Source organism: Electrona antarctica (genome assembly GCF_951216825.1).
Source record: "Electrona antarctica genome assembly, chromosome: 10".
Lineage (NCBI taxonomy): Eukaryota > Metazoa > Chordata > Actinopteri > Myctophiformes > Myctophidae > Electrona > Electrona antarctica.
Genome location: NC_136791.1, coordinates 2,678,226 through 2,696,141, shown reverse-complemented (window position 1 = coordinate 2,696,141; position 17,916 = coordinate 2,678,226). Strand labels below are relative to the sequence as shown.

The window sequence follows — 17,916 nt, the reverse complement described above, 5'->3', positions numbered from 1 at the left end:
TTTCGTAATTTCTTTATATAACAAACAAGTTCAACAGCGCATTCAGTCTGTCGTACTCTCTCTCTCCGGGACGTTTACTTGTTTTGATACTTGCTTTTACTTCTTTGAATTGGTTTCTTTGAGGAAACAACATGATTTGGAAGCTCGTCTTGCCCGTGTTTGCGGCGATCTGTGCCGTTGGGATGTCAGGAATGGTGGGGGGCTTTAGTGACGCAGATGTCAATGAAGAGGGGGTCCAGAAGGCCTTGCGGTTTGCTGTTCTCCAACACAACCTGGGATCCAACGACGCATACATGAGCGAAGTGCGCAATGTGGTTAGTGTTCAGAGACAGGTATGAGATCCTTTTGAATTATTAATAATTATTATTATTATGATGGCTGTGCGTGATATCTTAGCCGCAATAAGCAGCCTAGATAGGCTACAGATAGCAAATGTATAGCATGTCGTAATAAACACAATAGGAATTGAACATGGTGGACCCTCTTGTAAACAAGTGTAATGCTTTATTGGGTCGTCCACTCACAGTTAATTAAGTCTTTGTATAGCCCCATATGTGCCCTCTCCCTACGCTCATTCTGTAGCGGAGCTACAGAATGAGCGTAGGGAGAGGGCACATATGGGGCTAGTCTTTGTATTGAGTTGTGCTTGAAATGTACTGTAATTCTGCAAACTGTTAAATAAAAAATAAATATTTCAATCAATCAAAATAAAAAATCACACCCGTGTGAAGTGAGTGGTGCAACTCCATGTTGGGGTTTCCGGGGGGGGGGGGGGGGGGGGGTGGTTCCAGACCCCCAGGAACGCGTCGGTTCCGGCGTGCCGCCCCGTGTACGAAATGGTTGAGAAATGACAGAGTTAAGGCCTATTCATAGTCTGGACTTTCGGTGGTGAGGTGACCACCGGAGCTGAAATAACGTTGAGCGGTGGTGAGTAAAAACATAGAGAAGGGCTGGAGCGGTGGCGGTGGTTTGCTCTTCACCGCGGCTCGTGACGTCATGTTGTAGTTCGGTGGTCACCTCACCACCGAAATTCCAGACGATGTATGAGCCTTTACACGGTGCGGCGGACCCTCTACTCAGTAGAGGGACCGCCGCACCGTGTAACTCTGTCATTTCTCAACCATTTCGGATTGTACCCTCTACTGTACTGTACTGTCACTGTACTGTACTGGCACACCCGAAAGCATATACAGTTAATATGTGCGTGTGGTTGCGCACAGGTGGTGAAAAACAACCATGCTGTTTTCGTGCTCCTACCCAGCAGCCAGCTACCCACACACATAGCTCTGTAAGGGAGTGGTTGCACCACTGAAAAAAGGCCTGTTCAGCCTATTTATCGATTCTGACATTTTCAATTGATAAATACATCTACGAGACTCAAATATCTACGAGACTCATAATTTAAACTATGTAAAACAAGTAGCAACCCCTGAGAACCAGATCATTTTGGCTCATGGGCATATATTGCATAATTTGGAGCTCATGTGAGTCATATGATGATGATGATTGTTTATTTATTTCCGTGTCCTGCACACAATGTTCCCAACCGTCATGGGTTTATAAGACACCATTTCACAATTGCATTTACAGCATGTTTACATTACACAATTCAGGCATTTACAGCATGTTTACATTACATAATTCATTACATTACAACTCAGATTTATACAGAGTACTCTGTCTTCTTTCCCAAGCTTGACAAATAAAATCTGCCACAACAAAAGTCACAGGACGCTGTGTATTGAGTAAATACCCTGAGAGTTCTTGTATTCTTATTTTATTCTTTAATTTAGGAATGAGGGGAAAAAGTTATACAACATGCTGAACATAAAATCATTTGACCTTGCACTGTTGAGGAAAGTCCAATCATCATTACCACTATAGGCCTACTCACTGTACCAGAGTGGCTCAGAGCCTCTGCTTGAAGACCAAAAGCCTAATATCTTCCCCATGGAGATTCCCTCTTAGGCCAGTGGACAGTGGTTAACCCATTCTGGGCGGGAACCCCTTTTGGTGTTTTAACTAAGCATTACGTTATACTTTAGCTATTGAAAAATAGCAGATCTACAAGCTCAGTAGATCTGTAGAGCTTGTAGGTCTGCTATTTTTGAAAAATCGTGAAAATGCGGCACAAATCTTTGTATATATATTCTTTCAGAAGACTTTTTTTTTTATTTCAACGTCAGGCCTAGATGTTTTCCTTTAGTGTCCCTTCCCTGGGTTTGAATCCTGGATACACATCAGCATTGATGCTGCTATTTGCTTTATTATGCAATAATACAACATGTATAGCACATTAACTATTTCCGGGTTCCGCAGCTAAAGCACAGAGTGTTTGTTTGAGTATAACTATGAGCATAAACCTGCACCACCAGTTCTGAATCTATATCTCACCTGCTGCTCCTCTCTTTCAGGTGGTGAGTGGCATGAAGTATGTGATCACTGTGGAACTGGGAAAGACCCCATGCAGGAAAGGCGGCACAGAGGCGGTGTGTGCGGTCCATGAGAGTTTGGAGCTGGCTCGGGTAAGGGTGAAATCTACGTATATCTATTTATGCAGCTTTCTAGACATTTACAGATTTTTGCCTGTGAGCTTATTTTTTTCTTCTCTATACTTGGATATAGACTTTAAAATTCTAATAACATCTTTCTATCTCTCCCCCCCACACAGCCTTACGAGTGCAAATTTACTGTGTGGAGTCAACCATGGACAAACACTATTAAGCTGACCAAACAATCCTGCCAGCCAACAGCAGTCATCTAAACCATAATCTCCAAGATTAGCTTCTTCGCTGATATAACTTCCACATTATGCTCTTTCATTTCCCTGTCAATTCATGTTACTTCGCCATTTGGTTAAAATGGAAAAAAAACAATAAAACATTTAAAAAAAAATGCTTGCTAGTTGCTAGCATGAATCACTAGTTATGATAATAGAAAAGGACAAAAAAGGAAAAATGCTTGCTAGTTGCTAGCATGAATCACTAGTTATGATAATAGAAAAGGACATTTCAAATTACTATGCAACACTGTAAGAGGATTAACTTGTTAATAAATTACTTAAAACATAGTAATGTTGTCCTGGACTACTACATTCTGTATACTATAGACTGACTTCCTCAAATGTATGCATGCACTGTTGCACTGTCTGTTAAATGATCTAGGTCTCAAGATAAGATAGTTATTCTGAAAAGGATACCCATTATCTTAGAGAAATTGAGACAGACCTATTACATATCATGCATAAAAGCAGTCTATGAAACTTGTCATATTAACTAGAATTAACCCAACACTATTCTGTGCACTTAATTTCACTGGAAATGTTCTGTATATAAATTGTCTATCTTCTTTGCTAGCTTTTGCGTATAAAAAGGAAGTGAATCTTGTTGTGTCACAGTGTCAAGACAAGAGTTCCTGGTTTCCTGCATAACTTCTGCTCTGGTATTAGCTACAAAGATGCTGTGACTCGAGATCATTGTGGCTCACTAGTCTTCTTCTTAGGCCTTGGATGGCAATTGGATGATTTGAGGTACTTTGTTCCAAAAATGTGTTTTGCAAAAATCCACCTGTTGGTGGCGCTATAATGGGCCAATGTGAAAAGGGTGGGATATATTCCTCAGCCTAGTAGGAAAGTCTGAAAGATTTCACGTAATTTGCACACTGCGTTCATGATTTGAGGTTTTTTGTTCAAAACGGGCCAATCCTGCAAACTCTGAAAGCCAATTAATGTTAGCCAATTAGGATGGAATATGAAATATCGGACAGATCCGTCTTGAACATATGACTATAGAGATAGTGTGTAACGATTTGCGGGATTTTTGGACAGAATCTGGAGGAGTAATAAAAAAAAATGTGTTTTTCAAAAGTCAGCCTCCTGGTGGCGCTATAACATATATAAAGCATTAAAAAACAGTTCATGTCATCTCTTCTCTTACATAGGAATGCCTCCCGAGTACATGTCCTATAGTATAGGGAGACTAGAGTTCAAAAGTCTGATTGCCTGGGGAAAGAAACTGCTCCGCATCCTTTCTGTGCGACCGTACCTGTTACCCTTTCTGTCCTGGCACTGATGCTCTTGTACCGTTGTGGTATCTGGTACATACCATTATACACTGATGCTCTTGTACCGTTGTGGTATCTGGTACATACCATTATACACTGCAGAGACTTAACCAAGAACTGGAGAGCAGAAGAGAATTGTGACACGGCACGACAGCAGATGAGAGATGTTCCGATGTTGTTTCTTTCAGAGTACAGCACCGCACAGCATAGCATACAGGCTCACACAGGAGCCAGCTGGCCACAGGTAGTGACCAGCCCAACTACAAATTCAACTCGTATCAAGAGTCACAATACACATTTGCTACACAGATGGCCTGTGGCCACTCCCTGGAAGGTAGAATTGGGAGCATTGGGAGCCCGGGACAAGAGCTTGAAGTGAGACAAGCTCTCAGATCGACACCTCCAGATGACAGGATGCATTTCCGGTCTAGTACTAACTAGACCGGAAAAGGTAATAATTTAATCAGATTGTGACCTCAGCAGTGTTATCCAGTGCATGTGCCTTTCTACACCTTCCTCCCTAACTGCCTCATATAGTTTCGGAAAACAAATGAAGTCTGCATCTGGCTCATAGGCCTCGCGGTGCGATACTATCACTGCGTATGCATTGCAAAGGCAGATGAAGCCTTGCTATGCGAGGCTATATAGGCCTATAATTATCATAGCCACTAGCCAGCCTTCATATTGCCTTTTTGGTTCAATGCCTTGTTCAAGGGCACTTCAGCGGTGGTAATTTTAACGTGTCGGACCGCTGATTCGAACTGGCGACCTTCCGGTATCAAGCTCCACAATCCGTTCGGCCACCGCTGCCACTAACTTGGTCAACAATGAAGGCAAATAGCAGGCTAACTGATATGCGTGTATGTATAGGCCTATACTATAGGCTATACACCTATTTCACATGAAATATGTCCTACTGACCCCTATTTTATAATTTTACTGACATGACAGGAGAGCTGGTATGCCTACAGTTTAAATTATAGGCCTACACTACTAGGCCTAAATATGACGTCCCTTGAAAAAGTTTAGACGGGAATGCCATGCACTGACAGACGGGCCATGTTGCAGTCTTCTTGCAGATGATAATGCAGGTCAAAAGTCCGGTCTAAACATTAACCTTATAACACGACCTTTATGGACAAAGCCAAGCGAAATAGCGAATAGCCTATTTGTCAGACTGTCAGTGAAGTAGGTAGTAGGCTAGGCTATAGTATAATCCCAGAGCACGCAAACATGAAGGTCCTAATAACCTCAGATGAACTACAAATTGCTGAGCGACTTTTGCAAAAACATTTGCCTAAAAGTTTAAAGGTAACCAACCAACTTTATTTATTCATGTGATATGAGGGTTAATTATTTAGCGCTATTCATTTCTGAAGGATCAAAGCATATGGCATGGCAATGACAACATGTGTTTGCACAGGTGTATGGATTCTTGTTTGGTATGAACAGAAATAAACCGAGCACATTGGAGGTTGTTGTGGATACGTGGCCTGATTTTAAAGTAATCATTTGCCGCCCTGATGCCAAGGTAAGGTAGGCTATTAAGGAATCCTTGAGTTGTTATGAATTCTTTGATCAAGTATTATTTGCCATAGTATCCTGAACTCAATAACAAATTAAGGTTACTCCACAGAACAAGAGGGCTTTAGATGTCATGAAAAAGGTATCATTCTATAGCATGGATGAGCAGGTGCTGCGAGCAATGCTGACTGATGAGAGTGTAATTGACTGGAGCACTTATTTCCTAATCGGAGGTGAGTAGGCAACCAGTAGGCCTACCGACTGCAGGTTACAGTTGAAATAAATTGAGATTTCATGCATGAGTTCACTGGCACATATCCTAGCAAAACTATATGAATAATTTAAACATCCTAAACAAAAATACATTAACTCTTCACTCAGCTATTTAGCAACAGTACAAGGCAATTTCCATATGGTGTTGTTCTCTTGGAAAATCAGCTATAACCGTTTTATCACCATTGTTTTGAGATACAGTAATAACAAAATGATGCTTAAATAGCATAACCCGCTGTTTTGTTACACAGGATTTGATTTTTCTCACGCTTCCATGTTAAAGGAAGTGGCCTCAGCCAGAAACATCAACTCTAGAGGCTTTACTTTGGTACATCTGGTATATTTCCCAGACTGTAGACTTCTACCACCGTTGGCACAGGAGAGGTAGGCTTACCCCCACTATACACTACAGTATGTAGGCTACAGCACACTATACACTACACTACAGTGTGTAGGCTACAGCACACTATACACTATACACTACAGTATGTAGGCTACAGCACACTATACACTACACTACAGTATGTAGGCTACAGCACACTATACACTACAGTATGTAGGCTACAGCACACTATACACTACAGTATGTAGGCTACAGCACACTATACACTACAGTATGTAGGCTACAGCACACTATACACTACAGTATGTAGGCTACAGCACACTATACACTACACTATGTAGGCTACAGCACACTATACACTACGTAGGCTACAGCACACTATACACTACAGTATGTAGGCTACAGCACACTATACACTACAGTATGTAGGCTACAGCACACTATACACTACAGTATGTAGGCTACAGCACACTATACACTACGTAGGCTACAGCACACTATACACTACAGTATGTAGGCTACAGCAGACTATACACTACAGTATGTAGGCTACAGCACACTATACACTACACTATGTAGGCTACAGCACACTATACACTACAGTGTGTAGGCTACAACACACTGTACACTACTGTGTGTAGGCTACAACACACTATACACTACAGTGTATAGGCTACAACACACTGTACACTACAGTATGTAGGCTACAACACACTGTACACTACACTACACTACACTACACTACACTACACTACACTACAGTATGTAGGCTACAGCACACTATACACTACAGTATGTAGGCTACAGCACACTATACTAAATATAGGCTACTAGTACTATAATATACTGCCCTTTAAAGACAAAAGTTTGAGATCTGAGTGAAAAGACCCAGCATTTCCCATTATCAGAAACTTTCAATAAGAAGATTAAACCATGCATGATCTTGTGCAGTATATCTGTTCCAGATGAATAGTGTTTGTGGAGACAAGTTGAAATGTACTTTTTATGCAACCTACCTTGCCAAATAAATTGTACCCCGATCCAACAGCGCAGAATTGAAGCTGTCGTCTCTAAACGATTCCCACATTGAGCTGGTGAATAATACCTGGAAGTTTGGCGGGAATGACAAAGGATACAAGACTATTCAAAACCTCATCACCCACTTCCCTACTTGCTGCATTGAGGATGACCAGGGCCAGCCTGTGTCCTGGATGCTCATGTATGATTACTGTGCCATGGGCATGCTCTACACATTGCCAGAACACAGAAGAAAAGGTTATGCCAAGGTCCTCATCAGCTACATGGCCAGGAAACTCCATGCTCTGGGCTACCCAGTGTACGCCTTCATAGAGGAGGAGAACACCATGTCCAACAACCTCTTCAAAAGCATGGGCTTCGTTGAAGACCCCTCATACAGGGCTGCTTGGTTCGAATTTAACTTCTGATGCTTTTCGCATTGTGGACTGAGACTGACACGGGTATCCAGGGTAGCCTAATTTAAAGAAGCAAATGCAAATTTAAGATTTAAGATCATATCACCATCATTAAACATCCAATAGTAATTAAGGACAAGGAGCCAAGATTACAGTGAGTGAGCTGATTATATTATGATTATATTTCACTTTCATCTATCTATAAATGCACCACGTCTTGTCTGTACTGTACGTGTGTACGGCTGTAATGCACGTAACTCCAGAACCGTTCGCCCCACCGACTTCAATTCGACACACACGTCCCACACCCCAACAGGTGTCGAGTCGGTCGGACCCACGGTTGTCCAGAACCGCCACAAAAGGACTCTGCCCGGGCTCTGGACAGGGCCCCTGCCCATGGTCCATACTGTATATGGAGCTGTCCTGTTCTGACATCACAACACTCCATATGTGGGCATGCCTGACACAGAACTATAGGAATAAAGGGACACAGAGAGACAGATACAGAAATCTCCATATATGGGCATAAAAGGGACAGACAGATGGGTGGAACGGGTACTCTGACACGGGTACAACGGGTATTGCATAGCCGGGTGGAGCATGGATCTCCAACTTTCACAGGCACCACTCTAGTTACATTTAATGCAGAAAAGACCATTCAATTCCAATTTAAAAATCAAGACCTCATGAAGCTGTTCATTATTTTATTTGTTCTGAGTTGTAATGGTGCATATTGCATACACATTTGTGGGGAAATTCAGGTGTAGCTGGATATCTATGTGTAAAATGCAATGCCAGTTAGTACCACAGTTGTGCACCACCTTGTAGCCTGCTGCCTATTTGTAATGCCAGTTGTGCATTGCATATGCCAACTGACTGTGACAGCTTGTCTCTTTTTGACTTCTTCTTTTAATTTGTATTCCCCGTCCTCCAACTCTTCTTTCTGGGATTAACAATCAAGAATGATGGAGCTTCACAAAAACGAATTTCACCCACTGTTTTACACCTACACCTGTGAACAATAAAGACGATTCTTCTCATTCTGAACAACAGTAGCCTAAGTCTGAAACATAGGAGCAAGTATTGGCCTATAGGCTAAGAATGAGATAAAAAAGTAACATAATATTATATGTTCTGAGGCCTTTTGACACTCGGCATAAAACAACATAGGCTAAATGTTTATTTCCCAAGCTGTTCCTATAGCAATGGCTCAAGAGGTAGAGCAGGTCGTCCAATGATCCATGGGTCGGCGGTTCGAATCCCGGCTCCTCCTGGCTACATGTCGAAGTGTCCTTGGGCAAGACACTGAACCCCAAATTGCTCCCGATGTGCTGGTTGGTATCTTGCATGGCTTCCGCCGCAATCGGTGTATGAATGTGTGTGTGAATGGGTGAATGTAATGCACAATCTATGTAAAGCGCCTTGGATAAAGGCGCTATATAAATGCACCATTTACCACCCAGTCTATCATGATTTAGCTCCTGTGAATTATTTTCTGCATATCCTCAAGAGGGTACAATGGGTAGGCTTAGGCTACATCAAGTACAAAAGTAAAACAACATCCAAAAGGAGCCAATGATGAGGTGTTTTGCTGTCAGACAGTCAGTGTCGGTGACATTAACAGTCCGAGTTATTTAACATACGTTAACGACAGTGATCTTGAACGTAACTCAAGAGGGGGCGGGGATTCGGGAGAGAATTATTTGTCTGCATGTCAAATAGCTTACGTGTAGATTTTCACAACAAAACAAGCTAGAATAGAAGTAGTGAAAAACACGGCGTAACGTTCTGCCAAAGCTGCTATCGCGGAGATTTAGGTAGGGAGGCTATATACTATAGCTATTCTTGCATGACTGCCAGCTTCGATCCTTTTCAAGTGTTCAAAACCACAACGGCTCTGTTATTCCTATGTAGTTTATGATTTGAATTTGGTTTTGCTCAGAGCCTGAATCTCTCGCTCTCTGTTGATAATATAAATTACATACAAACACAATAATACAGACAATTTTGAAAATATTAAAAAAACAAAACATACATTGATGGGTTTTGCAGCTTTTTTGTGTTGTGAAACGTATAGGCTACTGTTTGGTTAACTAACTAGGCTACTTTGATTAAAAAAATGCGGCTATACTTGTGTATATTGTGAATTTATTTATTGAAGATCTTGGGTGACTTGCATGAATGTCACACTGCATGGTTGAATGGCATCATCGGCAGAAAGCATCCTACATTGATGATTGACATGGAACTGAAAGACCAGCAGCTACAAATAGTTGAGACCCAGTTGAAAATGTTGTTACCTCACTCACAACAGGTGTGTCTTGAAATAACTTACAGTAACAATTATTAACATAGCCTATAGGCCTACTGATCAATTCACAATATGTTAATATTTCATATAAGTGGAGAAACGAATCCTGCCTATTGCCTTGATGTAATATTTGTTTCATTTCTAAGGTTTATGGTACTGTGATCCTCCAAAACAGAGGTCAGTGCAACTCATTCAAGTTTCTAGTGGACCACTGGCCAGAATTCAATGTCATTGTCTGCCAACCAAAATTTGAACAGGTAAATATGTGTGTGTGTGTGTGTGTGTGTGTGTGTGTGTGTGTGTGTGTGTGTGTTTCTATGTGCAGGGCGTTGCTGAAAATGAGCACCTGTGCTCAGCTACTTCCCTGGGTAAATAAATAATAATTAAAAAAAAAGATAGCCAAAATTACATTTGATTGATTGAATCCTTTTACAATGAAAGGTTAACACAAAAATCCATGGGGCTTGTTTCCATTATGGCCCTATTCAATTTAAAGACACACAATAATATACACAATGATGTAAGACATCATTAACACTATAGAAGCAATGAAATATGAAAATATTAATCCATTTCTCTCTGTATCTCATGTTTGCTTATATACATTTTACAGAGGGGTGACCTCTTTAAAGTCACACTCATCTTTGCGAAAGAAGCAGCATCCCTAAAGGAAATCATGAGCAAGACACAGATTAACTGGACCAAATACCTTTGCTTTGGTAAGAATGTACTTTGGCTCCTTTCCGTTGTCCTATGAAATTATATCACCCAATAGATTTATTTTTAGAAAATGAAATAGCTCGAGCTGAATAAGCATAAGGGTCTGTTCATGTTTTAGTAGCCTACTTAATCAGAACATCTGTGCTGAAAAAACACTTTAACTTAACTATTCCTGTTTACATTGTTGAGGGGCCCCTCCTATATACAGGTTTAATGTTTGTTTTTAGTTCAATGTTTGTTTTAAAAACGCCCTTGACAATGAAGGGAAAATGTACAATCTTGTCCCTATAACAAACATTAAATGCCATTAACAATAAAGAGAATTTAATGTTTGTTTTGACACTGTTTTACACCATTACATCGCCTATTATCATTTAGACTTTAATATATTAGCGCCCCTCACTTCACACGGGTGTGATTTTTATATATACACCATACATACTGATGCAAGCATATGTAATAATGGGGAATAAAATGATACATTGTGTGAATATGATATATGCTTTACATTACAATTTTTTTTCACTCAATCCCATTCCAGGAATAGATCTCTGTCATGAGATGATAATCATGGAAGTTGCTTTGGCGAAAAATGTGTCTGGGAGGAAAGTAGCAGTATGCCACATGATGACACTTGAGGACATGTCCTTCCTTCTCCCAACAGACGGGTACAGATCTGATGAACAGGGTTCACTTTTACACTCGGAATTAAATGAACATTGAGGATTTTACCGTGTAGTAATAGGCCTCGCCTTTTCATCCATTTATTTCAAAACCAAATAAAATTGCAGTCTTGAAAGTTGAATGTACTCTTTGTTTTCCCCATCAGCTCAAAGGTCTCAGTAGGCTCCTTGGATGAATCCCACATCACCCTGGTGAATAAGACATGGACTTTTGGGAAGGGCGAGGATAGTGTCGGGATGATCCAGGAAATGATTATAAACTTGCCCTCGTGCTGTGTGCTGGATGAAGAAAGCCAACAGCCCGTGGCCTGGATTTTGATGTACACATCGTGTGCCATGGGCATGCTATACACCCTGCCAGGACACAGGGGCAAAGGATATGCCAAAGTTCTCATCAGCAGCATGGCCAAGAAGCTGCATGCTTTGGGCCACCCGGTGTACTGCTTCATCGAGGAAGAGAACACAGTGTCCCTCAGGCTCTTTAAGAACATGGGCTTTACTGAAGACCCCTCATACAGGGCCGCATGGCTCGCTTTTAACAGTCTATGAAATTAGTTCACGCTAGTCTTACAAACGTGAACTTAGTGTAAAGTTTACAGCAGGATCCCAAAGGTAACAAGCCCTATGGCTTTGTGTACCTCTGTACAATCTGCAATCTGATAAAGTAATCAATCAAAACATATAAAAGTCATAAACTAAGCATATTGACCTTGATGTCCCTATTTTGGGCAAATGTAGAAAACACAGCTTTCCAAAAAACAAATTACAGATTCATCAGATCTAAAAGTCCAAACCGTGACATTGATCTGCTACTTTCAGTATTTGTCATATGAAACTATATCGTAGATTCGTATGGGATGTTTTCCTGGTGTTAATTACTTAAACCTTATTTTATACTTTTGATTAATCCATATCACCCTACCATAGATAGCCCTGCTTTATGTCCTTAAATTACGTCAATCGGCCTGAACATCAAACAAACTAAGTTATTTTAAGGATGAACGGTACTCTTCATATCCCACTGGAAATGAAGTTTCTGATCATGTCTAATCTACACTCCAGTAATCCTAGATGGAGGTCCCAACAGGGCAGTTTCATGTTGATGTTTATAATACAGATAAACTGCCTACCGCATTTAATTTGATGTGATTCTAAGGCTGTATTCCCCGAGGTATGGTGATTTTATAACTGATAAACATTCAGTTTAAAGTGGAATCATTGTACAGTATATGGAAGTTCATGTGGCCTTCAGATAGCATTCGAAGACAGAATTGGTATAAAACGTTTTCTGAAATGTTTAGTATTTTTGCAAATAAAGAAATCAATAAAATAAGGTCAACAAGGGTCACTTTTTCAAAAGCTTTTAGTAATATATGATTTATCACTCATGATGTCAGTACATGTGCTCTCAGGTCATACAAAACTTTCTCCTTATTACTGGTGACATCTGGTGGATGAATTGTTGCATGTATCACCATCAGTCAGACATTATAGTGTTTTGAAACCATACTTAATTGATAATAAGATATATTACAAATTAAATATATTTCTAAAATGAGTCCTTTCAAAATCATGACATTTCTTCCAAAACAGGCACTGCAGAATCATATTCAGCACATTGCATGAAATGTCCTTTTGGCAAAGCACACCCTCAGAGGGAAATCAAGCTGTAACAATAACATTCACCGTGACTTATTTTTTTCCATGTACTCCTCGAGGCGGACCAGCCACCTTTCCCAGTAGTCCAACATTTGTGTTGAGTTCAAAGGATGAGCGTGGCCAGGTGAACCATCTTTGTAGGCCACTACGATCAGTCCTTTTTCAACCTTCCAGGGGAGACCGAAACAACATGTTAAGCACATGCAAGACACAGAGTAAAGGAGAAAAGTAATGGACAAGATGATGTATAGTTTCAACCACATGAACCTATAGAGCGTCGCAGTCCCGCCCCCTACCATGGACCAGGAAATGATTCTCCGTTCATTTTCCTCATAGACATTTCAGAAAGTATTTATTTAAAGACGTTTACGCCGCGGACAAAGCCAACTGGAGTCGTGACAAATCATGACAACAAACAATATTTTGGACCAAACAAATAATTAGAAAGAAGAAAAAAACGGCAGGTTACAACACTTTTTTTTGTTGTTTTTCTTCTTTGTAATTATTTGTTTGGTACAAAATATTGTTTGTGTTGTCATGAGTTGTCACGCCTCGAGTTGGCTTTGTCCGCGGCGTAACCGTCTTTAAATAAATACTTTTTGAAATGTCTATGGGAAAAATGCATTGGGATTCATTTCCTGGTCCATGGTAGGGGGCGGGACTGCGACGCTCTATAGCGCCACTATTCTGGCCATAGAATTTGAACATTTGACAAAAATAGCCAAAGATTCTGCGTGCTGAGAGGTTGCAGATCAGCTATTGACAATGTATATCTCTTAAATTAAAACATACAGCACCTGGTACTTGTAGTTGTTATCACCATTCAAGGCGCCAGCGTAAGCCGCCACCTGAAGAGGGTTGTCAAATGTGTTGCTGAGGTGAGGTTTGGGTTTCTCTGACGTTTTCCATTCAATCGCACACAGCACACCCCTGTGGACAGAAGCAGCACATGAGGCAGAGGAACTAAGAAAATCAGAAGAACCAAAAGAATATTGTTACTTCACTTGCATTTTAACCCATTTTGACCTGAGACTGACAGTTTTCTGAAAAAGCTATGTTTCTATGTCAGTGGTTCTTCGATTTTTCAAAAATAGCAGACCTACAAGCTCGTAGCGCGCCACTCGGTGGCGCGCTATGAGCTTGTAGATCTGCTATTTTTCAACAGCTAAAGCATGACATGATGCTAACACCAAAAGGGGTTCCCGCCACAAAATGGGATAAATTAAGACATTTACCTGTAGCGGGCCACACAATCCACAATACCACGATAATCTAGTGTCCCATGATGTACAGTGCTCTCGATAGCTCGTACTCCGCTGATGTCCTCCAGGATGTAACCGATACTCTCCATGTATCCCTCAATTTCAGTTGGATATGATCCTGGAATCACATCAGCTGGCTTCGTCTCTGTCGCTGTAGCATCTTGTGAGAGAAAGTTCTCCACTGCATTATGGAAAAGCCCCCCTTGCCTAAATAGATCTGTTTTGGGGGAAGAAATATATATATATATAAAATCATAAACCCACAGGATTGTGCTTCATACGGTGGACAGATTTTACAGGAAGCCATTAACCTTAACTATCTTATATGCTTCCATACAAAAGTAACAAGAGGCAAAACAGTTAATCAACCTAATACATTTTAATTTATTATAAAATATAATTGATAATTGAATCGACCTCTATTTTGGGTATGTAAGCAAAGCAAAGCAAAGTTACTATATTTACCCAGGGTAACTGGACTAAGCATCAGATACTTGTTTACAGCCAGGCCCTGCTCATAGAACATTTCATGGTAGTGGTTCAATGCCTTGCTCAAGGGCACTTCAGCGGTGGTAATTTTAACGTGCCGGTCCGGAGATACGAACTGGCGACCTTCCGGTATCAAGACCGCTCCGCAAACCGTTCGGCCACCGCTGCCACTGTTGTTAAACTTTTTAAAATAAATTAGAAAAATAATTACACTTTTGAACTTTTAGTTCGCCACAGTTGTGTGACAAAGAATACAATAAGTAATGGCTTAAGTGGTTCATCAATTTGTTAAATATATATATAAAAAAAACTTAAACTAAAAAAAAAAGCTTTTTGAAAATAAATTTAAAAAGTAATAATAATAAGTTTGAATAATGGCTAAGAGAAGATCCTTTATAGTTGCAGCCCTAAGTAGCACCAACTCTACCACAACATGAGTAATTTAGTGGGAAAATTAATTCATACATTTCACGAGTGCACAAATTCTATACTAATATTGCCTAGAGAGTGGGTAGACCGTTGCTCCAATCCGCACCAAACTACTGTTGAGGGGTCTGTCATAACAATAGTTAACACCAGGGCCACATTGTGGTCTGGGGGCCACAGAGCACAGTCACCACACCAGGGCCACATTGTTGTCTGGGGGCCACAGACCACAGTCACCACACCAGGGCCACATTGTGGTCTGGGGGCCACAGACCACAGTCACCACACCAAACTTGGCGCAAACACTGTTCAGGAGTCTGCCATGACAATAGTCACATCAAGGGCCACATGACATGGCGCTCTGGGGCTCCACCGCCACCACAGGCAACAGGTGCATAGTTGCTCCAATCCACACTGTTCTTCCATGACAATAGTCACCAGAGGGCATAATGTGGCCTCCAGGTGCTGCATTTCTCCAAGCCGCACCAACCGTGGTACCCACATTTCACAACTCATCACTAAACTGAAACCAAAACTATATCCTCTATCCTCTATCGAAACAAAGCATGCTTCAATTCAAACAATAGGAAGCAGCTGATTCAAAGCACAATTTTATCAGTTATCGACTATGGTGATATTATCTATATGCACGCAGCTCCGTCATCACTAACACCACTCGACACAATCTACCACTCTGCCCTCCGGTTTATAACTGGAGATGGGTTCCTCACCCGTCACTGTAGGTTGTATGAAAAGGTTGGTTGGCCTTCATTGGCTAAGAGATGAGAACAACACTGCACTGCACTGCACAAAACACTGTTTTTATATACAAAGCCTTACTTAAAGAAATGCCTACATATCTTAGCAGCCTATTACATCCCAAAACTGGCCAACATCACACCCGCTCCCAAAACTACCTTATGTTAGAAAGCTGTTTTACCCATTGTGAATTCCGAATTGGTTAAAACAGCCTTTCATTACTATGCACCTCACATGTTTCCACATGTGAGGTGCATAGTAATGAAAGGCTGTTTTAACCAATGTCTGTCTACAATCAATCTTAAAACTGAACAACTTGATTTCACTTGAACGTTTTAAAAGACTTGTAAGGATCCATTTGAGATCTAGCTGTACTTGTTCACTCTAAACTGTTTCTTATCCTGTAATGTATTTGTGTTTATATGGTATGTTATGTGTACTGTAATCAGGGCGTTATTGAAAAAGAGCTTGCTCTCAACTGACTTCCCTGAATAAATAAAAGGTTAAAGAAAGAATGTTCAGGTGTCTGATGTGAGAATAGTCACAGCAGGCCCCCCCATCAGGGGCCCCTAAGGTGCCACAGGCCCACCGATGCTCCCCAAACTGTGCAGGATTGATTGGTCTGGCATAAGAATAGTCACACACAAAAGCAATTGCAAATATGGGACACTAAAGCAGCGTTTAATACTTAAAATGGCCATAACTCGTGACCATTGCTCTGATCAGTGCAAAAATAGGACTAAAATAGTTCAGAGTTTAAGGATGTAATTGTGTAAAATGTCTAAACTTACTTAGAGTGTACTCTTTGAAGCCTTCCTCTCCCAACTCTGTGATCATCCTCCTCTTCCACCTCTCCAGGTAGAATCTTTGCAGTGGTGAAAGTGTGTCTTGAAGAACGCGCGTCACACTGGGGACTGAGGCCTTGCCATCCCGTTGTAAAGAGATCCGAGTTGGGGGTCCAAAGAACTCACGTCCATGAGCCCCATCATCATCATCATCATCATCATCACAGTTTAAGAATGGGTGAACATGTTTGGGCACTTTGACCTTTGATGTCCTGGTATGAGATTTAACCACTGGTCCATAAAAGTGCGAGTTCTCCTCTTCAATGCTTTCAGGGGTTTGAGAGGAGACCCTCGTGGACACAACAGATTTGACCAGAGAAGAATACCGACCACTGTCCACTGAACTGTATAGACTGGTGGTCTTCTTCTTGGGAGATCTCAGGACGTGATGGACAGTAAAATACCTCTCAAACAAGCAAGTGCAATGAGGGGTTCGCTTGGTACAGAACACCACACGTTTGATACAGTTCAGTAATTGGTTGGTATGCATTCTCCTGCTTTCAGACAAATGAACAAACACCATATATATAAAAAATATTACGCACCGCTGATCATTTTGTGTTTTGAGGGTGATACCATAACTTCAGCCTGTTTCATCCTCACAGCTCCCATACAACATTATTTGGCGTTACACACATTTTTATCGAACTTTTCTTCGTACCTGGGAACCGTAGTTTATTATTTCAGTTTAAGAATGAATCAGGAAGGGGGAAAAACACTAAATCCCATAATGCTCTTCCCTGTGTACCGTTGAAATGCGCCCGGGTTGTCCATTGAATTGGCGGTATAGTTATTTATTTAGGTCAAAATCTAAATGTTCATCTCAGCTTTTACTTTACCCACTTGACAATAATAATTACAACTCAAACGAGTGTAAATATATACAGGAGAGAGGGTGTCACGAGAGCGTGTACAGTACAGTTACTTATGACAGAACTAACATGGATATTAACAATAGGAACCTTCCGCCACGGACACACACACGTATATCTCGCGACTCGCGTGACCAAAGAAAGCCCCATTATCACAGAAACCTACCTGTGGTTTCTATCTACTGATCGGCGCTCATATCCGGGCGAGTCTATACTGTATCCGGGGGATTTCCACTATGATTTCCACATGTAACA

At 41.0% G+C, this 17,916-nt stretch overlaps 3 protein-coding genes across 4 annotated transcripts in view; 2 read left to right on the top strand and 1 right to left on the bottom strand.

Moving 5' to 3' along the window:
* The window catches only part of cst3 (cystatin C (amyloid angiopathy and cerebral hemorrhage)), a 46,818-nt gene extending 43,748 nt beyond the window's left edge, over window positions 1–3,070 (top strand). The window contains exons 2-4 of one of the 2 annotated variants that reach the window (XM_079512041.1): window positions 50–332; window positions 2,415–2,525; window positions 2,672–3,070. In XM_079512041.1, coding sequence (XP_079368167.1) covers window positions 132–332; window positions 2,415–2,525; window positions 2,672–2,764 — 405 coding nt within the window. In that variant the 5' untranslated portion in view covers window positions 50–131 and the 3' untranslated portion in view covers window positions 2,765–3,070. Of the gene's footprint in view, window positions 1–14; window positions 333–2,414; window positions 2,526–2,671 lie in introns of those variants that run through there. The other variant, XM_079512040.1, reaches the window with a different exon arrangement.
* Window positions 3,071–5,295: 2,225 nt separating this feature from the next.
* Window positions 5,296–12,601, top strand: LOC306931497 (uncharacterized protein; the record flags this gene model as incomplete). Its single annotated transcript, XM_079512896.1, has 10 exons — window positions 5,296–5,373; window positions 5,486–5,593; window positions 5,699–5,819; window positions 6,111–6,243; window positions 7,251–7,635; window positions 9,797–9,949; window positions 10,093–10,203; window positions 10,560–10,665; window positions 11,208–11,334; window positions 11,496–12,601. 10 exons carry the CDS (start codon window positions 5,296–5,298, stop codon window positions 11,896–11,898), a joined length of 1,725 nt encoding a protein of 574 aa, XP_079369022.1. The 3' UTR covers window positions 11,899–12,601.
* A 93-nt stretch (window positions 12,602–12,694) lies between these two features.
* On the bottom strand, window positions 12,695–17,760 carry mgme1 (mitochondrial genome maintenance exonuclease 1). Its single transcript, XM_079512037.1, has 4 exons — window positions 16,736–17,760; window positions 14,244–14,487; window positions 13,806–13,938; window positions 12,695–13,175 (listed from the first exon to the last, which is right to left on the bottom strand). Exons 1-4 carry the CDS (start codon window positions 17,310–17,312, stop codon window positions 13,032–13,034), a joined length of 1,098 nt encoding a protein of 365 aa, XP_079368163.1. The 5' UTR covers window positions 17,313–17,760; the 3' UTR covers window positions 12,695–13,031.
* Between the last annotated feature and the right edge of the window lie 156 nt (window positions 17,761–17,916).

What these genes read in the sequence shown, in the direction of transcription:
- mgme1 (XM_079512037.1), bottom strand. Translation starts at nt 17,312, where the DNA reads ATGGTGTTTGTTCATTTGTCTGAAAGCAGGAGAATGCATACCAACCAA. An exon ending in CTTCAAAGAGTACACTCTAA is followed by an intron (nt 14,488 to 16,735) that starts GTAAGTTTAGAC and finishes CCCCCAAAACAG; the next exon opens with ATCTATTTAGGCAAGGGGGG. An exon ending in GATTGTGTGGCCCGCTACAG is followed by an intron (nt 13,939 to 14,243) that starts GTAAATGTCTTA and finishes TTCTGTCCACAG; the next exon opens with GGGTGTGCTGTGTGCGATTG.